The 22,826-nt window shown below is 38.5% G+C and overlaps 1 protein-coding gene across 4 annotated transcripts; it reads left to right on the plus strand.

The window, feature by feature from the left end:
* The first annotated feature begins 1,941 nt into the window (after positions 1-1,941).
* On the plus strand, positions 1,942-21,407 carry LOC103708785 (uncharacterized). 4 transcript variants are annotated; one of them, XM_088722860.2, is made up of 15 exons: positions 2,014-2,097; positions 2,973-3,092; positions 3,277-3,331; positions 7,066-7,154; positions 7,299-7,349; positions 7,474-7,498; positions 12,221-12,259; positions 13,672-13,789; positions 14,489-14,649; positions 14,865-15,231; positions 15,424-15,536; positions 18,813-19,017; positions 19,107-19,943; positions 20,090-20,170; positions 20,834-21,407. In XM_088722860.2, exons 8-15 carry the CDS (start codon positions 13,716-13,718, stop codon positions 21,201-21,203), a joined length of 2,208 nt encoding a protein of 735 aa, XP_088578986.1. In that variant the 5' UTR covers positions 2,014-2,097; positions 2,973-3,092; positions 3,277-3,331; positions 7,066-7,154; positions 7,299-7,349; positions 7,474-7,498; positions 12,221-12,259; positions 13,672-13,715; the 3' UTR covers positions 21,204-21,407. The 4 variants fall into 4 exon arrangements, with proteins under 4 accessions (XP_008792090.3, XP_008792091.3, XP_088578986.1 ...); XM_088722861.2 differs by having other exon boundaries at positions 2,028-2,097; positions 3,009-3,092; XM_008793868.6 differs by lacking the exon at positions 7,299-7,349 and having other exon boundaries at positions 1,942-2,097.
* The last annotated feature ends 1,419 nt before the right edge of the window (positions 21,408-22,826 follow it).

The following is a 22,826-nucleotide window of genomic DNA, read 5'->3' on the forward strand; positions in this document are numbered from 1 at the left end:
CAATACGATGCAACTTGAATCCAACTTGTATGCCTTCGGACACGACATAAGTTCTACCTAGGGAGGGCAAGACCAGAATCCTAACACAACTCAGGCCGAACGAACCCAACCTAATCAAACTATGACTTTAGCCATCCAGATATAGGGCTGTATGGTTCCTTGCTAAATTTCAATTGTTTGGAGAGCCATTACCATACAATTATTGCACGTCCCATTCATCTCCGTGATGGACATCGACTCTATCTTTTATATAGTTTTAAAATTCGAGCAACTTGAGAGTTGGAGGATCTTCCGTTGGAAAAAAATCCGGCAAGAAGACTTTATTTTTAGGTCGGTTTGATATCCTATGAGACCAATCAACTGTATCACCAACATCTTTTTCATCAACATGGTTTACTCCAACTTGGAGCATAGCCGACTTCATCACTACTTCGGGTTCCAACCAACCTCAACCTTCACTTTGGATTCTAACCTGATTTCTTCCCAATATGACGCGACTTTAATCTAGCTTGTATATGTTCGGCCATGACGTTCTACCCAAGGAGAGCAAGATGGGCATCCTAGCCCAACTCAGGCCGAAGGAGCCCAACCTAATCAAGCACGACATGAGCTATCCGGATATGGAGCTGTTTAGTTCCTCGCTAAATTTCAATTGTTTGGATACTATATATGCCGTCTCTCAGCTTATTTTGCTTTGAAAGAAAATTTCAAGCATCCCACCTATAGGGCATTTCCTCAAATATCTTGCGTGCAACGTCCATATCAGCATCAATACGGCCACAAGCGTCCAGGAATGCTTTGCAGGAGACAACATCTCGTTGAACCCTGGCAGGCAAGATAGAGAGCACGACACTTGGAGTACATTGATGAGGGCTTAATGATGAGGAGGGTGATTTGAGTACATAGCGCATTGGCAATAGGGACGGAGGCAAGGAGGCCAAATCAGAGGGCACGAGAAGGTCACCGAAGTCGTCGTTTGAAGCACTAAGGAGAACATGACATACATAGGGCGTTGGCGATGGAAAGGAAAGGGAGGAGGTTGGAGCGAACGGTGCGTGAGGGTCGTCGGAGCATTGATCGGAGAGCCGAGAGCGGAGAAGAGATCGGGAGAGGAAAGCAAGAAGCTGGCAAGGATGCGCGAGGTCACGGAGAGCATTTGAGAGGAGAAGCGTCTGAGAATTGATATTGATGAGACGGGCGGCGCTGCAAGTTGCTACGTTTCAACAGCTCATATTTACTTACCGCAGCTGTTTAGAAGAGTCTACTTTAGGGGACTCATTTGGATCGTGATTTTTTTTTTAAATTGATATCTGAATATCTGATGCTTAAAATAATATTTTTGCATATTTAATTGGCGATAAAACAAAGTGATATATTATAAAATAACTTATATTTGATTGAATCATTATTTTTTTGGGTAAAACACAATTATTTTTTTTGAAAAAGTTATGTAAAACATATATTATATTTTTAATTAAAAAAAACCTAATTCTATTCTACCTAAAATTTAAGAATTTGAAAAAAAATATTCCAATCTAAAGCTGATGAAAATTGAACTTGCTAGTATGCTATATAATTTTTTTTCACAAAATATTTTTTTAAAATTTTAATTTAATATTAAATAATTTTTTTTCCCCCTACGAACCAAACAGTTGTATCTACATCAGAGAGTTGAGTTAAATTCAAGTCTGATTGGTTGGCTTTTAGATGAGGTTGGATTTGGGTTAGAACCAAATAGTACAAAAAAATCGGGCTCGGCATGCACACTTTCTACGATGAGCGATGGGACATACGATTTCCAGAAGCGCCTGTGTGGCACGAGAGCCAACTACAAGAAAGTTTCTAGCTCGCACTTGCCGTTTGCGCACACGTCGCCGCACGTGGGATTGCCTTCCTGTCAGAATCCAGGGGCGTTCCCGTAAATTCATTCATAGACAGGGGCATAACGGTAAACTCATGTCCCAAGAGAAAGAGGGAGGGAGGCCTACGGCGCTTAGGTTTTATTCTCTGGTCGCTGGCTGCTTCTCGTTTCGTTCCGCGGCCGCGCAGGGCAGCAGCCACTGCTCTCAGCTTTGCTTCTCTTCTCTTTTCTACCAGGTAACAGAAAATCTGCAGTTTCCCTTCTGTTTCCTTCCGTGGATTCGATATTTTTGCCCCGATAATTCTAAGATATCCATTTTCCAACGATCGAGTGAGTATTCACGAAGTTTTTTTCCTGAGTCTTGGCGTTTCTGATCGTATCCGTCCTTTTATTCTTCAACGTAATGGGTCTATTACCTGGGAGCTCTGGTTAGGGTGGTGGGCCTGAATCCCTTTTTTTGTCGACGCACAGGTTAGGGTTTTGTAGAATTAAGCCAGGGTTTAGGGTTACGATTGCCCGGCCCTTGATTATAGAAAATGATTCTCTATAATCAACGGTCGGATGCGTATTTGCGGAGCTGGTTTCTTGAATCTATCCATCTCCGATGTTTTATATTTTTTTTCCTCTTGTTTTTGTGATCGATCTTCTCTCAGGTTGGTTTTGTTTTTGTCCATAGGCGAGTTTATTGCTTTTTGGCCCCGAAAGTTCAAGGCGATTGGACAAAGAGGTTACTTTTATTAGGATGATTAAAACTGTTCCCTCTTTTATTTTCATTGTTTGTAATCTAGATTCATGGGAAATAGCCATATGCTGTGACTACATAAAATATGTTTCCGCGGCTTGGTCAGATCAATGCCACGGTTGATCCATTCTGGCGTGCTTCCCTTATGCGTGATCCCATTGCTTATTGTATTTTGATTACGATTTTTTCATCTGTCTGTTAAAAGGAACAGAAAGATTTACTTAAACGGGGAAGAAAATCGTACAGCCCCCTCCCCCTCTTCCTTTTCTTCTTCTAATTTCTTAGTTATGCCCTTATATTGCTTATATGTGTTATACTAAAGCCTCTCATCATTATTTTGAATAGATTTTTATTTTTGAAAATATTCAGATCAAATCTTTCTTGATTGGTTCTTTATACGCCAAGGTTGAAATGGCCAAAACAAAGAATCCAACTGTCTTCTTGGATGTGGCGATTGGTGGAGGTCCTTCAAGAAGGATGGTTTTTGAGGTACTCGTTTGTTCCTTCTTTTGTCTTCAGATTTTTTTCTAGTTTCAAATGAGATTGCTCTACGCTGTCGTAAAATTCTGATGGAGCTTTTATTTCCTTCTTCTGCATTAGAGTTGTTTGCTCGAACTTCTTTTTTCCTCTTTAGATTCATGATAGTGCAATGCTTACCTGTATGTTTTTACAGCTATTTGCTGACATCGTCCCCAAGACTGCTGAAAATTTTCGTGCACTCTGCACAGGTAACAAGCTTCTCCACCTGAGACCTATTTTGCCACATATGTAGTTTCATTTCATGAAAAAGGTTTTAAGATACCTTTGATCCGCTTGCTTTATTTGTTATACATTTTTTTTGTTCTTCATTATTTGTGATTTTGTCTAAAAAGGGTCTGACTACCGGCAACATTTCCAATTTTCATGTGCTGTAAACCCTTATTTGGTTGTTTATTTCTGTATTGTCCCTCCGAGTGAGACAACAACACTTCCAATACAAGAGATGCGGCTTTTGGATATATATGAAGTGTTTAAGCGCTTGAAGTTTATAAAAACATGTTTATCTAGGTAGTGTGGGAATGTGAAAAAAAATTTAGTATAATTTTGAAAAACAAGCCATACTCTAGTCTGAATGCATTTATATCATTCTAGCTGCTGGTAAACTTTCACACTTCTGTCTCTGCTCTCTACACTCAGTTGATGACAATTGGTTATGGTTATATCTGCAATTGTTGCATCGACATGCACATTTGCATGCCTATACATATGTACATGTAATTTTTTAATATTTATATACATATGTATTTTTATACAGACAACTATAGAGAGAGAGATTCGTACACACATATATATGCATAGCTCAACCATCAGCCAAAGCCATTTGTTTGTGGTCTACAAACTATCACAACACGATATTTAAGTGTCTATCATGCTTTGAAAAAAATGAGGTTTATGTCATCGATAAAGAAGCCTACTGATCAGATGATATTTTTTGTCTTTTGCATTGCCAGGGGAAGAAAACTAATGTGTTGTGCGGGTACAGGGCAGTGATCATTCTTTAGTTAATAATCACATATTTTGATCAAATGGATGGCTGAGAATTTTTAGGAACATCTAGGCCTGGTTAGGTTTATATAATATGCATTTATATTTGCAAATGTGACTGGACAGTTAAATTGAATTTTATTTGTGCTGGTTGGTCTCTTTTCTTGTTAAGCTAGATTCTTCATGTCTATGTTTTTTCCTTCTTGATCTTTCTTTTTTTCCTCCTCTTTTTTATTGACTTTTGAGTTGGACAAAATTGGTCAAAAATTCAAAATGAGATTGATGAGCATTGATCCAAGGTTGGAGGAACCGGTACCGGTTCTCTGGCGGGACGACTTGGTACGGGCCATGCTCGTACCGAGAGAGAAACCGTGGGAGAGAGGAAAAGAGAGAGAGAGAAAGCGAGCAGGGGAGGGAGGGAGGGAGAGAGAGGGTGGGACGCCGGTGGAGTGCCGGCGGAGGCCGGCCTTGGCCGCAGGAAGCGAGGTCACGGCCGCGGCCTTTGTTTCGAACGAAACAAGGTTCGACCGTGGCCTTAGAAAAATTCGCGATTTTTAAGTGAAGTCGGCTGGCCTTCGACGGCGTCCGCCGGCGTCACGCCCTCTATCTCTCCCTCCCTCCCTGCTAGCTCTCTCTTTCCTTCTCCGGCTTTCGCAACATGTTTCGTTTTTGTTGTCGGAACCGTACTGGTGAGTCACTGGTACGGCTCGGGATGGCCTGAATCGCCCGGTTCGGGATGATTTTGCTGACCCTGCATTGATCGCCCGGGTCATGACTAAAATCTAGGAGCAAAAGATTCAATCCCCTCCTTTTTTAATTTATTGAGGAAAAAAGTTATATTAACAAAATAAACCCATATTGTTACATTTTAGGTTCTATTGTCGTTACTGTGCCCAATGTCTGGATTGGGCCCTCAAATCCTTAAAAAGTAAAGCAAAAGCAGATAAATGAGTAAAGTTTCAAATTGTCTTGAATATATGTGAAACTGTTTGGGATGGTTCAGCATATCATTAAAGCTTGATGTATGGTACAAGCTCATATCTATTGTATTACTCTGTATTGGGGTTTAACATATTTGTATTCATAGTTATATGCTGATACATCTTGATATAGGTTGCATAAAGGGGACAAAAATAAGAATCACTGCTATTGCAAATAGTCTGGCGGCATAGTGTGTGTAGCATATGTGCATAGGTGGACACCATAGAGCACTTTCTTAGTTTTTTGTATATTGCAATCCAAAATAGCATGCCACCATGATTTTTATCTGGATCATTGCATACAATGTTCTAAACTGAGTTCTTGTAATCATCTGTAAATATGCATTTAATATGGTGCCTTACGAGTTCACAAGTTTTATCTAGATTCTAATACAAATCTGCAGAGTTGCTACTAATCTATACAGCTGATTTTTCATTTGTAAATTCCATTAATGAAATTTTTCAAGGATGATACAGCTTATCCACTGAATTCCCTTTTATGTGGATACTAGAATTAATTGAAAGAGGTGCAGGGTTACATGTTATCCATGAGGGGCCCAATCAAGGGCATGGTTGATCAGGCCTGTTACTTCCATTTCATGTGTCCAATGCCATTGGGTGACAACTAATGTACTGATTCCTGTAGCATTCAAAATAATCACAAGCTGAAAAGTGAAACCTATAGCACAGCTACTTTTGAGCGTATTGAAAATCTTTCTTCTGGAATTTGGGTGCGCATGCATGTAAGACGCCAGACGAAGATGCATGCTAACTAAAACATTGGGCAAATTTGTTCAATGCCAAATTATATTATATTTGTTTTTTTCATGTTGTTCTAATATTGATCGTTGGGTGTAAGATAAACTGAAATGAGAAAAAGATTTTTAGAGTTCAAGTTAATTTTTTTTATTTTTTAAAAAAAATGTACTAATTATGGTTTGATTATTATAATTTGGAAGAGAAGAAAACACAAAGAGGGGGTATAATAAAAGAGGGAAATGATCATTTGTCCATAGAGATGCAAAAATTTGGCAAATAAGAGATATAAGGACTTCTTCAGAGTGGTCCCTGCACATTGGTCCCCCCCCTCCCCCCCCCCCCCCCCCCAAAAAAAAAAAAATTCAGGACCGAAGAGTCAGGTGAATGCCTTGTCGTTATTTTATCAATGGTTACATTATGCCTTGAAATAGTTGTCAAGATTTAGGTAGTGAAGAACAATACTTACGGGCCAAAATTTGAGGTAACTCTTATTAAGTCAATAGACAACAGCTACTAAAGAAAAACAAAAAAGAAAAATCCCATGATGCCTTAAGAGTTTTATGTTCAATTTTAGTGTTAGTGATTTTCTCTCACTTTGTGTGGTAGGTCATGGTTTAATTGTATCTATCATTCAATTAAGAGAATGCAGGTTAGGTCTCCTTTGATGTTCGTGTTCATGTTTGTGTATGTGGTGATGCATCATAGCCTATTCCATTATCAAAGTTTTTGGTTGGGATAATGTTGAAGATTCGATCCTTCTGAATAGAATTTTTGAACATGTTTCTGCTGGCAGAAGTCTGTGTTTAATGGTCCCTTTCTTGGTAATTTCAAATTGTTTGGAGTGGCGAAGCCTACATTGGCTTGTGCAAAGAATTGTAGGCTCTTATGGTAGCCTGGTGCATATGATGAAGAATGTTTTATTTGCTTAAGATATTGATCAGTTGGCTCTCATTATGCTTCATATGGGAGATGATCATTGTTTGCTCGTGGCACATTCCTTCATTCTCTTCTTTTGGTTAATCTTTTTCGATTTTATATTTGTTTTTGCAACTGTTAATTATGCAGAATGCCTGTTGAAATTGTTATGATGTTATTGCCCATTGCAAAGGAAAAAACCTTCTTTTGAATATACCAAATGGCCTCTTATTTATATTCGTGGGGTATTCTTCTATCCTGATTGATCAATTGTTCTTTTGCAGGTGAGAAAGGAATTGGACCCACAACCAGGAAGCCCTTGCATTACAAGGGATCTATCTTCCATCGCATTATCAAAGGGTTCATGGCACAAGTATGTCCTTTCTCTTTTTCACCTTTAAAACATTTTCATTGTTATCTGCTGGTATTGCCTGTTGTGTGGCATATTTTTCCTATTAGCGTTAGTTAGATGTGATTGCTTTTGCCTTTTAGTCAGTTTCCCTTGTTTATGCTGTAGGATACAGGGCAGATGGTCACGACTGCTTTTCTTATCATGTAGTATATTAAGGTTGTATTTTGCTATGTTGTTCATCCCTTGTAATTTTAGCATGCTTCACCATATCAAAGCTGAGTTTATGTAAATTATGCTTCATCTTTGTAAGGATATTTAATGACTTATGTTTCTTGGGCAGGGCGGCGACTTTTCAAAGCGAGATGGTATGACCTCTATCTGTACTCGCTCTTAGCTTTTGGTTCACCTCGTTGTATTGTGCGCCATACTTTTGAATTCAAAATTTTGCACAAAAAGGCTATCGTCATTATGAAATATTTCTGCTATTCTCAGCATCTATGTTTTATTGCATCTATCTTTTCCATGTCTTTTATAAACTTCGGTCCTTGTCTATCTTGTTTAAACTGGAGAAGGTGATTGCAGAATTTGAATCAATCAGGGTATCTCTCTTCGGTGCCTTAATATTTAGTGATACTAACATATAAGTTGTGGACCGCTGAATTGGCATATGCAAGATAATGTTACTATTTGAATTCTTGAGATTTAACATGTTGAGTGTCAGCTGTAGGTAATATGTAAGGTAATTTTGCATTTTAACTTGATAGATGAGATTCCCCAAATAGATCTTTTTCGGTAACTTGGATCGAGAGGCAATTATGGATAATACTGTATAATAGATTGTATGCAGATCAGCCACACCTTTAGATATATTCTTTGCCGTTACTCTAAAAAGTTATTTTTTTTTTAAATCTTGTTATTTGATGGATGCATATGCATAAGATGGATATTTTTGAGATGAGTATGATAGGTTGACCTGTGAGATTTAAGACTCGTTTGGTTTGCAGGAAGAATTTTACCTCACTGGAATGTGTTTCATGGAAGCTGATACCTGAGTATATGATATCTGAAAAAGTGATTTTTGCATGTTTGGTTGATCATAGGAAAGTGATATTGGAAGCACCCTTTTCAGAGTGACTTATGTTTGGTTGGATATCTATTTTTCTAGAAAAGTTGTGTAAAATACCTGTTATGCTCTCAGAATTAGATACAATATTCTCACTTCCAAGCTATTTGAGGAGACCAAGTCTGATCCATTTTAGTATGATGGTTGAAGGGTATCTTTAGAAAAATAAAAAGAGTAATTTACAAAAATGACACTGAGATTAGGGATAAATTACACTTACACCCAATAATATGAAAAACCTACACTTACTCCCTCAATGTTTATTTTTATCTAATACTTCAATCCATAACTTAACAGAATCTTAGTCAAATTGTTAACTTTTAATGAGACCCAAATGTCACGTCAGATTTTTTTTTGAAAATGACCAAAATAACCTTATAAAAATGTCCCTGAGGTTTATGTTTATTACACTTACATCCAATATTTTGTAAAACTTACACTTACACCCATTTAAATTGACAACGTTGGTGAAACCATTTATCTATTGTAAAAGTCAAAATTATTTTTATAAAAAAATAAAGTCTCTCTTTCACTTTTCTGACTTTTGGAACTCTTTGAAATATTATATCTTTAAGAGTCTTCTTCTCTTCGAGATTAAGCGGCTAGGAGTTTTTTCCACTTCACCACCCCACCACGAGTGTCCCTTCCCGATGAGCCACCAACAACAAGCTTTCTTCCCAATCGACATCCGACAACGAGCATCCTTTCCAACCAGCCTTTGTCCTTTCTAATCATGTTTTGTTCTCGCTTTTCGCCCACCATATTATAGAGATCAGAGATGCCGGTGTATTATTTGCTGATTTTGAGCTCTACTTATCCAATACTGTAAACATGATTCCTTAATATTGTCGCTATGAATGAGGATTTCTATATCTACATATGGAGCTATAACAGCTCCGGCAGCCTATCATCAAAAGGATCTAAATTAGTACGTGCATGAGAACTTTTTTTTTTGGAGGGTGCATCAGTTGCGGTTCCATAGCCTAACTTTGAACGATGGATAGCTTGTCTCGAGCTGCAAAACTCTTGATGTTAGTTTTTTGCAGCAGAAAATTTTAGAAGCATCCACTTGTTTGAGAGATCTAAATTATTTTTTTCTTGGCACATGGTTTTTTTCTGATAATTCATCAAGATCAAGCTCGGACCCATGGCGCCTCACGGCTATTCTCCTTCTTGGATGGATGTTATATCATTGAGGCTAGTTTGGTCATTTTTTTTTCTGACGTGGCATTTAGTCTCATTTAAGTTAATGGTTTGGCTGACATTCTGTTAAGTTATGGGTTAAAGTGTTAGATAAAAACAAATCTTAGGGGGATAAGCGTAGATTTTTCAAACTATTGGATACAAGAATAATTTTTTTCCTAATTTTAGGGCCTTTTTGTAATTTATTTATCAGGCAGGAGCAATTTTGACTTTTCATATGAGGTAAACGGATTCACTAATGCCATTAATTTAACTAGATGTAAGTGTAGGTTTTACAAACTAGTGGGTATAAGTGTGAACTTCAAGGATGTTTTTGTAATCTACTCGAATAAAAATTACCATAATTTCCAGCCCATGACAAAGTGGTTTTTCCATCTTCGGTATGGGTTTTTCTTTCCCATGAAATGCGGAAAAGTTATTCATATGAGAAAGCTACTTTCCCATCTCTCTCTTTTGAAATCTCCAACCAAACATGGGCCATCTTTTCATTTTACCATTGACTACACTTCCCCCCTCCTTTTCCCGCCAACCAAACAAGTCTTTAGGGTTTATAATGTACACACTAGAGGGAGTACATGAGTGATTGTTTCAAGATAATGTTGGATTTGTGAATTTGGCGAGTGAATCTACCATATCATGGACTGGGACTTGCCCCAGTCGTCGTGCTCCTCTGCCTTCCAACCACATGTTCTGGATTCAAATCTTGGATGATGCATCCTAAGTGTTAGGACCTAGTTTAGTGTGGGTGGGTCTCCCTCCCTTTCTCTTGCTCTTTCTCACAAAAAAAGTCATTGAGGTGAAGAATGAACCATATTACATGAGTCACTTTTATACCTCTTCAGTGTTGTTGTATCATCTTGGTAGTTATTTAGTAATGGCCACGGAATCCAGAAGCTGCTTTCATTGAGTTTGCGATGTTTTCATTTTTGTCAAGTCTGGAACTGACAGTCAAGGCTGGGGTCTTTTTCTTGTGCTCTTTTTTAGGAAAAACTTCAGATGGTGGGCTCAAACTATAAGTAAAAATGGGTTTTAGTAATTCCAAGCTAACCCTGTAATGGTTAATAACCCATCATTCTTTGAACATGAGAACTTGGATACTTGGCTTTGTCTGAAAACTAACTGTTGAATGTGATGGTAGACCCAAGAGTGCATTTGCCTTTCTTTTGGTTATTTTATAAAGTGTTTGGTCCTGATATCTCTGTTATTATTATGGATTTATTGAAGTTTATGACTTTTATGATGCTTGTTTGCATTAAAAAAATGAGGGTTCAATGTTTTATTGAATTTATTTATGTGGACAGATAATAACGGAGGGCTTTCAAATTTAATATTCAATGCTCAAGCTGTCTTGTTGCCAATGTATTTTCTAATTTGTTTTGTCATTTAAGAAATCATGTATGCCTAACTTAGTATGTGTGCATTATAATTTAAACATAAAAGATATGGATATTGGGTTTGTGAATAGATAGACTTGCATACATTATATGCTGCACTTGTGGTATGATTGTGTGCACAGAATTATATTAACTCTAATATTTTTCTTATGGTTATCTTTTTATGATTTGTTTTTTTTTGTCTTCATCTTTGGATGATTGTAGATTAAAAACTTACAATTTATTTGTATTGTTAGTTTTGTATAAACAAAACTTGCATGTGCCTGTTCCATGCTTGAAGAGCATTATGAAATAGTACTTCTCTATTTGTCACATTTGCATATTCAGTCATTTTGGAATGACAGCATGTTGGTGATTGTGTGGGCAGATGAATATGCATGTGCATCTTCACATTCAATTTTATTAAGTGTGTACCTGTCTATGTATCTTCTTGGTTAACATGAACTTATGAGTTTCGAGGTTACTACTCCTTTTTCTTTGATCACTTACTCTTTATATGCCACCTTGGGCAACTTTAAAGTGGAAGATGACTTTATGCTATTATTATTTACTTTTTTTTCGTTGATCACTAACTCTTTATATGACACCTTGGGCAACTTTAAAGTGGAAAATGACTTATCCCATGATTATTTTACTAACTAGTAACCGGTCCTGTGCTTCATTACAAACTGATATAAAAACTTGTTATTTTCTCCAAGATGTCCGTTAGTGTTATTGATCAATATCGAGTATTGATGCAGTTGGTTACTTGAATGAGCTATCATTTACATGTCCTTGTCTAATAGTAGAAACCGATACACTTGAATTCTATCACCTTCCTTCTAGCATCAAATCTGTTAATCTTGATGTACGATGTGATGATATGGCCCAAGTCTAAACAGAGCAGAAGTTGATAACATGACCACATAAATGAAGTCATTTCAGAAGTGGTTTATGGAATTTTGCCTTCGTCCTAACTCCTAAGTGATTAGTCAACTCATTCTTGTATGAGGCTTGAATTGTGTGGTGGAATCTTTGTTAGTGAGCCAACATTAATACAAGCAAATCTGGATAATTTTGAGTCGTAGGTGGCTGCTCTTCACTTTATTATTTGAAGGTTTTACATCAATACTAAGGGTTATCTTGTTTGTCTGTCTTGCATATGTGTTTTCCTTCTCTTTTAGGTTTGAAAGTTTGCTTATTTATCTTTAATTTCTCATAATTTCTTCTAGAATCCTTACTTGAGTTGTTAGTTTTGAGCAACCAGTAATGCTTAAAACTTGATATTTTCTGCGAACGTAACAGGAAAACCATATTATCCTGGGTACACCATTAATTGATTGAACTTTAATTCTCTTAACTCTGATAAACCCTCTCATCATTTTCAGGAACAGGTGGAGAGAGCATCTATGGTGGAAAATTTCCAGGTAATTTAGCTTCTAAACTCGGCCAACAACTTTTGGCATATATGCATTGACATATACACTTCTGCACTTAACAATTGGAATATGATGCTTCTAGTTAGTAGACTTAGTTTATCCTGTATAATTTAGGAATGATCATTGATTTAAATTAAGTATAATACGTATTGTTTGCTCTTAGTTAGATGCTTCCTTGCTTTTAATCAACTTGGTGTTCATATTGGCAGAAGTGGATTACAATGCTTATTTCATGGCACTGTGTATGATGCGCATTCAGATATTATGGTGATCGTCTTGAAGTGGATTACAATGTTTATCTGGCTTATATGTATTTTTGAGATCATATTCTTTAAATCTCACTCTATTTATAGATAATTGATGACCATCTTCTCATGACAGTAAAAATATCTTACTTTTGAAGGATGTTACATGACAAAATTATTATTGTACAGGAAAAGTTTATAACCGGTATGTTGTGGCATCCTTTTCTTTAGATAGTTATGGGGTTAGATGATGCATAATTAATTTTGTTGGCTATACTGCTTTTCTCATACTTAAGTTGTGAAAACTTTTTTACAAATAGATACATATTGCATGGCATATGTGCCACTAATAATTTTGTCCTAGGCCTTGGATTCATATCCAAGTTTACATGCATCATGCTTAGTTGGGAGAGGAGCACTTGTTTTTCCCTTAAAGTATAGTTTGTCGTTTTTTTCCTGGTCTATGGCTAACAGCTGATTTCGGATTTTCTTTCCAGATTTTTCCTCCTTTCTGGAACTTGTTTATATAGCTTATATGTTTAACTTAATTCATTATGGTGATATGATGATTAAGTCTATCAACTGTTGTATCTTTTTTTTTTTTCCTAACAACTGAATTGCAGTATAGTCAGGAGGAACGGGCATTATTGTTTCTCTTTTATTTAAAGTTGCCCTTTTCTTGAATTGGTGTGAGTTGATAGAAAGATGATGAACGTGATCTTTCTCAATTGCCAATTATTTGATCCCATCAAATTTTCTAGTTCGTTAGGATAAGATGCCTAATGTATTTCAAGTCTTCTGTGGGGTACTGTCCCTTCTGTTTTGGTATTTTTTTTTTAATTTCATCCATTTATTTTTAGCGGTTATTTCTGTGTAATGCTTATTTAAAACTGTTCCAGTTATATGGTAAACTTTTCTTTGGTTACTCCATAAATCTTGTGTCTCTTTTGACACATTAGGTTGCTCACTTGATGGCACTTCCATTCAGGATACCATTAATAAATTTTTAATTCAATAAATTTATAATTATGCATAATATTGATGCAGCTTTTATGAGAGTATCCATGAATTTTTTTGGGTATCCAGTATATGTGGTTATATGAATCTGTGCACTTAGAATTTAGATGAATGGTTGATCTGCTGCAATGTTTTCAGATGAAAATTTTCTGCTACGCCATGATGGTCCTGGTCTTCTATCTATGGCAAATGCTGGTAGAGACACTAATGGCTCCCAGTTCTTTATTACTTTCAAGGCTGCTCCGCACCTTGATGGGTTAGTTTTTGTTAAACTTGTATAAGTTTCTTGATTCACTGATATGCATACATACAATAATTTGAACATACATACTTGTGCACATACATAATACTTACCTACATGTGTACTTGCATGCATGTAGCATGTATGCATGTATATGCATGCACTTTTTTCTAATATATTTTTGTTGTAATATCACTAATGTTGGATGTGTTAAATATTCACATGAAGGCAGACATTTGCTCAACATTCTACTGCCAGAAGCATGCATATTCTCTAATTGACATGCACAAGCCAAACTGCTCCTCTGCATTGCACGTTTGTTGATACACATCATCTTGCCCCTGGGCGTGTTCTCCACACATTTACTCATAGGCTGCCTCAATATGCAATAGCAAATTTCACACATCAGAGCTATTACTGCTTGGAAGAACACGTCTTGACAGGCCAAGATCCTTTGTATATTCCCAGAGATGTACACAATATACACACAGACTTGGCTGCATGGACATATTTATGTGCCCACACAGTATATATATTCCCAGAGATGTGCACAATATATACACAGACTTGGCTTCGTGGCCCTATTTATGTGCACACACAGTGTACACAGATGAATGCACACACTATTCCATTTCTATCTGCTCAAGATACTTGTCCCTTTTTTGTGGTAATTACTGTGGATGGTAATTAGCCTGACTTTTCCCTTACTAGCAGCAAACATGTTGTTTTTGGGAAGCTTATTTCTGGAGAAGAAACTTTGAGGAACATAGAGCGTGTTGAAGTCGATGGTTCCAAACCAATTGTTCCTGTTAAGATTGCTAACTGTGGCGAATTTAATGCTAGTAAAGACCAGGGAGCTGTAGTACTCAAGAATGGTAATATACTTAGCTGACTTTTAAAGCTGTAATAGTTTGTTTAGGGTTATATTAGCCATGAGTTTGTTATATTTACCAAGTGGTCTTATTTTGTCGCATCATTTATGTCCTTTTTACTGCTGATGCATCGTTGTGCTGGTTTCTTTTTCCCTCCCTCTATAGCTATTATTACTTTAGTTTTTCTCAACTACTCATAGGTCATTGCATGTGTGCAGACAAAAAGAAAGTTGCTAAATCTAAATCAGGGAAGGATATCTCTTCTGATGATGATATCCATGAAGGACACCGTAGGGGACATCATAAGAAATCTTCTAGAGGAAGGAGGAAGAAAAGGAAAAGAAGATATTATTCATCTGAATCAGATAGCTCATCGGATACAGAAACTGAATCTTCAGAGTCTGACACTGATTCTGATTCTTATTCATCATCATCTGATGTCAGCAGTTCAAGTGATGACAGGCGGCGGAGAAAGAAAAAGTATTCTAGGCGAGAGAAATACAAGCGTGAGAAGAGGAAGAGGGATAGGAGGCGGGAGAAAAGGCGCAGAAAGCGTGATAGAAAATCAAGGCACAAATCAAGAAGGTTGTTATCTGAATGTTCTGACAAGTTCATCCATGATGCTTCCTTGGTTGAATCTTGTTTGCATTGCTGAAAATTATGAAACTATGTGGAACATTTTAAGCTGTTGGCCATCTTTGATTATTGAATATTTATAGTTTCATCTTTCTCTAATTATCTTCGAGTAATAAGACATTTTTCACTTGTTAATACCAGGGTATCTGACAGCGACACTGAAACAGAGGGTACAAGCAGGACCAGCTCTGATGGTTATGGAGATAATAAACGATGCCGAGTGCGGAAATCAAAGGTCTCTTCTCAGATTTCTGGTAGGTCTCATATCTTCTATTCCAAATACTTGTTTGTGCAACTGACTCGTGGATATGACTGTTGGTTGAAAATTGTGATGACTTAATGTCACGCCCCGAACCTGGAGTGCACCCTAAACCCAATGCATAACAGCCGCCGCATACCTGTTGGGCGGACGATGCAAATATGCAAGGCTACAGATCAAATTATAATAATCTCAAAGCAATAATAGTAATAATAATTTTTCGATCCTCGAAAACTAATTTAATCAAGATCTAAACAAAATCATTCTCATAATCAATTGTTCCAACGTGACATAAGTCAAAACATGCCAACTAATTATTATGTTTAATTTAAATAAAATGTTCAAACTAAACTAATCTAACTAGTCTAAACTAGAAGTCCAGTAATTGTGAATATTTTCTTAGCGTGCTCCCCCCAAGTCCGGAGCAATCATTGGTCAGAATTTGAAAAATAGAAAAGACAGAATAATGAGCTACACTGGCCGATAAGCAATATAACACAACAAAGTAGGGTTTAAGCAGGCCAAATAAATAGATAATAGCAAGATACTGACTTGAAATAAATCAAATTTTCGTAAAGCACATTTATTTATTTTCATAGATTGATACTAGAGATCCAACAATTAGGCTATGGCTACGTAATTCAGTGACATGGGTCAGATAGCAGATACAAGGTGCACCAAGTGCCAGATAACATATACTATTATTCTAATCACCGGTGGCTTGGTGTCGAAACTAGTTTCTCAGATTACAAGTCGACAGGCCAACGAATAATCTCTATTGGCAGGGCCAGATTATAGCCGTGCCGAGAATACATATATAAACAAATTTTATATTTTACCCGGTCATAGTTTTCAAATTTTATAACATAACACATAACATGTTTTAAAATAATTACTATCGTAATAAGAACATGCCCGACCCGTTTAACCAAGTATAAAACAGATATCATAATTAAATTTAATAAACTAATTATCACTTTACCAAAAATCGAAAAACACATTTTGAACCATTAGGTTGCTTATCTCTTCTTGCTTCAAGATTCTACTTCAGTTAGACGGGTCAAGTTTGCTTGCTTTAATATTATTGAAATATAATTTATTTTATCATTTTTCTAGAAACCAAGTAAAGTTTAAAATTAAAATATTGTTGGGGATATGATCTCATGTCTGTAAATCAAATCGGTCAGGTGGTTCAATAAATATCAAGGGTGATCAATTCTAACAATGTCCGGAAAGGGCCAAAGGGGGTTTGCACGCCGCCCGGCGACTATGGATCAGGGCCCTTCACCAGGGCCCATCAAAAGTCACCGAGAGACGTCTTTACCAGGTCCAATAATCCTAAAGAGAGAATCTAGATAGAGAGAGGAATAAGAAAGAGAAAGGAGGGGGAAGAGAGAGAACAAGCTTCTCTCTCTAACCAAGAAAAAGGAATGAAAAAGGGTGGCTGGAGGTGATGCCAGGTTGAGGGGACCCATGGCCGGTCAACAAGCAGCCAGCTGTGGCTGGTAGCGCCAAACTCATCAAGAAACAGGAGTTTCAACTCCTTAAATTGCTGAATCGAGACATACCGGCAACTAGAGCCTCGATCATGGCTACAAAACATCATGAGGAATCGGCAGAGACCTTGGTGACAAGATCCAACGACGTTATTGGCCGAAAAGAAGGAATGATACCGAAAAAATGCGAAGAAAATAGGGTAAAAGCAGAGCATCCGGTTCTTGGCGAAAATTTGGCAATCATTGACTGGAATCAAAGCTTCCAAGGACTACGAAAGAGAGAGAGAGACCAATCAAAAGTTGTCGGGTTCTTATCTAGCTTCCAACGATGATTGGCTATAGCGACAGAGCGAATGGCAGATGACGTTCGGAGAGGAAAAATCGAAGATTTCCGGCGACGGCTTTGATCGGGGGACTTGGGCTCTCAGGTGAGATGAAAGAGAGGATCAGAGGGGCTCTAAATAGGGTCGGAGAAGGTTGGAATCCACCCCTTGGTCGGATTCCTTTCGATGAGCTTGGGAGGATCGGAAGTGTTCTTCTTTCTTCGCACGTGCGACCCCCCCCCTCCTTTTTTTTTTCTTTTGGGCCAAACCCTTTCCAATTGGGCCAATCAAATGGACTAGACCTAGTTCGCTGAGGTCTGGGTTTTACACTTGAGTAAAAGATAATTCCTGATCAAAATAGCCCGTGTTATCTCACATATTTGTGGCTGCCTGGTCTTGCATATTTGTTTTCCTGCATATTCCACCTATGATTGCAGTCTCTCAAGGTTCAACTGTTTTTCCATTCTTCTGTTCTATGAATTTGAGATAACATGTGATTTTTATTAACAGTTAAGGAGAAGATACTTGGCCAATGTGTTATGCATGCTCTGTCATTTCCCTAAGTTTCTTGTTGTGTCTGTGTATGTGTGCACAATATTGTAACTCAAAAGCAGGAATTATTATGGTGAGAGATCAAACTGTTTATTTTTCTTTTCTTTAATCATGTCAAAAAGTTTACCTCTTTCCTCGCTTTTTTGTCCAGCCTTGACAATACTAGTTTCAGTTGTTTATTCTGTGTGTAGTTTGTTTCTATATTAATTTGAAGGGCCAGGCCAATTAATCCTGTAACTAGTAGATTTTTTTGATTAGGCTTCGAATTGTTTAAAATTTTCTATAATACTTTTTTTGTGCTTTTTATGATTGAAGATAGGATTTTGCTTTGTCTTGTCTTCTTGTTTTCCCCTTTCTGATGTTTTAATCTTGTTTTGCCTTATTTAAGAGTGATTTCACCAAGGTGTATTTAGATAGGAAAGAAAGTGATTAAATATCTTCAGTATTATTCATGCTTGTGCTTATGCTTGCTCTATATGTGCAGCCTTTGATTGGGCTGTAGTATTAGTGTTAGTATGTAACGTGCGAACATATAATGCTCCCGCACTTAATCTTAGCTTCTCTAGATGTCACTAATCAGTAGATACTGTTTTTATGCCTACTTGAAAAGGTTGAAGTTCTGTAATATTCAATATGTTTTTGCCCAAACTTCCATCTTTGCATTATCATTTGTCAATCTTTTCTCATACTAGTTGATGCTGGGCACATATCTCATATGAAGAAGGTGGGGGGATGGGTTTAGTGATAAGTGGTGAGCCTAAGACAAAAATATCACCCTTTTTTTGATGTTTTTGCCATGTTTCCTAGTTCACAGCTTTGATGTAACTTGCCAATTATCTTAATCTATTAATTTCAGATGGTTAGTTTCCTTTCACCATCATTACAAACTTTTTTTGGCAGTCGAAAACCTTCCAGCACCAGATGTGGAGAAGGAAACAACTGCAAATTGGCCAAAAAAGGGTGAAATAATTGAGAAACCTGCAGAAAAAGAAGCCAAATCACCAAGAGAAAACGGGGAGCCATGGAGCAATGGCATCACAGAATCAAAGTCTGACAGAGATGAAAATAGGCTGCCTGCTGCAGATGGCAAGCCAAGCAAATCTAGGTTTCTCTATTCTTCTCCTCACACTTCAGTCATTCTTTGTGTTTACCGCTTCTTCCAGAACCAGTATTTTATCTGACATTGATGAGCAGGAGCCAAAGCATGAGTGCTAACCAGTCCATGAGCAAGAGTATGAGTATCAGCCCCAGGAGTGCAAGCAAAAGCAGAAGTGTAAGCCCTAGAAGGTCTGTGAGCAAGAGCCCTCCTCAACGAAGCCTTAGTAGAAGCCCTGCTTGGGCAACAAAAAGGAGCAGTCTAAGTAGGAGTCCAGCTAGACGAAGCTTCAGCAGAAGCCCGGCTAGAAGTGCTATTAGGAGCCCAGTTAGAAGAAGTGTTAGCAGAACTCCAGTGGCCAAAATTCGTAGAAGCATAAGCAGAAGCCCAATTAAAGTTCGTCCAAGAAGCATTAGCAGAAGTTCAGCAAGATCCCTTCCTCGAAGAAGTCCTTGTAGGAGCATGGAGAGGGCGCATAGGCGAAGGAGTATAAGCAGAAGCCCCATCAGAGAAAAACAGAGGAGCATCAGTCGAAGCCCAGCAAGGCCTCTACTGCAGAGAAGTCCTAGCAGGAGTCCGATAAGGCCTCCCAGGAGGAGGAGTATAAGCAGAAGCCCTGCATGGGATGCACGAAGGAGTCGTAGCCGAAGTCCTGTAAGGTCAACCCGAAGAAGCATAAGCAGAAGCCCTGTAAGAGCCCGACCACATAGAAGCATCAGCAGAAGCTTAGTGAGTCCTGTTCGCAGGGCAGTATCACCACCATCTAACCATGATAGGAGTTTGTCAAGAAGTGCTTCCCCAGGTGGTTCACCGAAGCGCATTAGAAGGGGTCGAGGTTTTAGTGATAAGTACTCTTATGCTAGAAGATACCGGACCCCTTCTCCTGACCGTTCTGTTAGATCTCATCGGTATGGTGGAAGAGGTGATCGAGATAGGTAATTGATTAAACCATGAGACTTAGAGAACTTTTTTGTTGATGCAATGATGAAAGTCTTATGGTTATTGTCATCATCGTCATTATTGTTCTCATTGTATTGCCTCTACTATTATTATTGTTGGGCATGTTCAATTTTTTGACCAGGTATTCAAGCTACAGAAGCTACTATGACCGGACACCCCCAAGACGATATAGGAGCCCTCCAAGAGGAAGAACACCAACTAGGTATTGTTATGTTTTTTTATTTATTTTAAACCATTGTTTACATCTAAAATATATGAAGTCGACCCATTCATTTGTCAACAAAGTGGGCATGGAGAAAATCAAACAGCGACCATCCTCTATAGATTGAGCACTTGATCTGGAATTCTGGATGCATGTTCTCAAATTCATGGATGATTAAGAACTCCAATTTATAGATGTTATCATGGTTATCTTTTTCATCTTTCCTTCTGTGTGGCACATCTACCATCCTGACTATGGTGTATCCTAATAGTTTCTTTTGGTCCTTGTAGACAAAAGCATCACACTATGTTTTTTAACTGAGTTTCTTGATTGTATGTTCTCGATAAAGTTGCTTGGGCAATTTTAGTTTGTTTATAGTTAAAGGCTTAGGCCCTTGACAACCAAAGTGTATTTGGCACTTTCAAGTCCTGGGGTATCTCATCGTTGTAATCTATGTCAAGTCTGCTATACCATCTATAAGATGATAAGATTTCTAGGTCGTAGTATTCGACTCTTCTGTTGGTTCACTGTATGAGCTTATATGTTTCAGGTACTAGATGGAATTTGTTAGTGTTATTATGTTCTTGTCAGTGTGAATTTTTATTCTTGTAATGTTCTTGTCCATGTATGTCTATTCTTACAGACGATTTGAAATCTCTGCAGGTACAGAAGCAGGAGAAGCCGCACTCGGAGCATTTCACGTAGCCCTGTTGGTTACCGGGGCCGGGGCCGAGGGAGAGGTGGCTACAATAGGAGCCCATCCCGTAGTCGTTCACCAGCTGCTGAGAGAGTGAGGTCCCGTGGTGGACGAGATGGGGCCAATCTGGAGAAACATAGGTCAATTTCCAGGAGCAGAAGCCCCTCAGGATCGCGCTCCAGGTCTCTGTCCAGGTCCAGGACTCGGTCATCCCCTGATACTCCCTCTCCAATGCGCGCGGACAAGGAAAAGTCAAGGTCCCCATCCAGCAGTTCTGGTGGAAGGAAAGGCTTGGTTTCATATGGAGATGGGTCACCTGATTCTGGTGCGAAGTAGGGAACAGAGTTTTCACGAGCTTCCACAGTTTATTATATCCGGATGTCTTAGCTGGGAACTAGAAGGATTGGATGCTTTCAGTACTTCGAATGTTTCACAAAATGTTGTTTATTTAGGTATTTGTTTTGTAGGATGTGATGGATTTATCCTGTACTTCATAATCTGCTGTTTATGTCTAATTTTCTGAGCCTGGATTTATAAACATATACCGTCTATGATCTTTATGGTTCTCGTTTGCCTGTCCCCACTCGTCGCCTGTGTGATATAGTTTAGGATGGTAGATCTCAGAAAGTTCCAACGCATTATCCAGTATGTGCACGGTGCACCTCTCAGATGGTATGGTTTATTTGATGAATGTGTCGTGTGAGCAAGGGGGAAGGAATGATGGTATGAGAGGAGTTGCATGCCCCAGCAACGAGATTCCGAAGGTGGCGGTGGATTGTGCTGCCTGCGCGGGTCCTGCGTTCGGTGTGTTGCTTCTCAGACTAGAGCTTGCAGTCTGTAACATGAATAGCATACTTTAAGCCGTGCAGGGGAGCTGTGGTCCGGTTGCATTTTGGCTTCGCTTTAGACCATTTCAATTTTGATTGGTACCTTGATCGATATCGAGTACGTGATCCAAGTAGCTGACCGGGAGGCTGCTCGGAAGATCTTTCTTTAGAAGTTGGTTATGATTTTCAGATATATAAAGAGGAATTCATTGTTGGGCTCTAAATTTTGCTATAGTTGCCCTCCACGGTTCCGATTCATAGAAAAGTTTCGCAGCTGATCCACATGAACAATTTCTACATGCAAACGAATTAGATTGATACGTGATAAAATTAAACATGAAAGTGAAACAGAATATTGGTTGATGCGTGGGAAATTTTTCTTTTTTCTTTAAATGAGAATAAATGAACTTATGCTATGGAGTCTAAGCATTTTACAAATCTTCTCAAGTAGTATGTTTTGTTTTGTCATACTTCAAACGAAAAGCATACATTGATTCCCATTGCAACAGTCGCTAATTTTTTTTTTTGGTAAAAAATGGCTACTCATGTCATATAGTTCGAATGTGAGTACAGCCCTCCAAATCACGGAAAAGTAAAAAGTACAACTGTGAAGGGACGTCTGCATCAGACGTCCACAGGATATCACCTGAGTGCCGAGCGACAAAGGAGGCGACCCAATCTGCTGCCCGGTTCGCCTCCCTAAACACATGTGCCGCCTGAAAGTCAACCATCATCTGAGCCATCCTACGGGACTCTCGGATGAGGGGATGGCCATCCCCAAACCGATCCACGCCCCGAATCCAATCAATCACCACCGATGAATCACCCTCGAGATACACCCGTTCGGCCCCGAATATCTGCCTCGCCTAGGATATACCCTCCCAGGTTGCCTGCAGCTCTGCTCCAACCACTGTAAATCCAGGCGTGCGCCGCCCTCCTGCTGCTATCATCCTGCCGAGATGGTCCCTGATCACAAATCCGACCCCTCCACACATACCATCTACCGACCCGCTGCCGTCAAAGTTCACCTTGAGATAGCCAAGGGGTGGGGGTGCCCAAGAAACAAAGGCAAACCGTGGCGCTGAAACAGCGTGATGAGCACCCCAGATGTCCCTGACCAGCCCAGAAGTGA

The sequence above is a fragment of the Phoenix dactylifera genome, chromosome 5 (assembly GCF_051530095.1).
Source record: "Phoenix dactylifera cultivar Ajwa chromosome 5, Ajwa_hap1_PhDact_Kaust_v1.1, whole genome shotgun sequence".
In the NCBI taxonomy this organism is placed as follows: domain Eukaryota; kingdom Viridiplantae; phylum Streptophyta; class Magnoliopsida; order Arecales; family Arecaceae; genus Phoenix; species Phoenix dactylifera.

Excerpts from the sequence above, each read along its gene's own strand:
- LOC103708785 (XM_008793868.6), top strand. The coding sequence starts at position 1,957 with ATGTCCCAAGAGAAAGAGGGAGGGAGGCCTACGGCGCTTAGGTTTTAT. Across the intron at positions 19,018-19,106 it reads GGCAAGCCAAGCAAATCTAG|GAGCCAAAGCATGAGTGCTA; the intron begins GTTTCTCTATTC and ends ATTGATGAGCAG. Across the intron at positions 19,944-20,089 it reads GGAAGAGGTGATCGAGATAG|GTATTCAAGCTACAGAAGCT; the intron begins GTAATTGATTAA and ends TTTTTTGACCAG.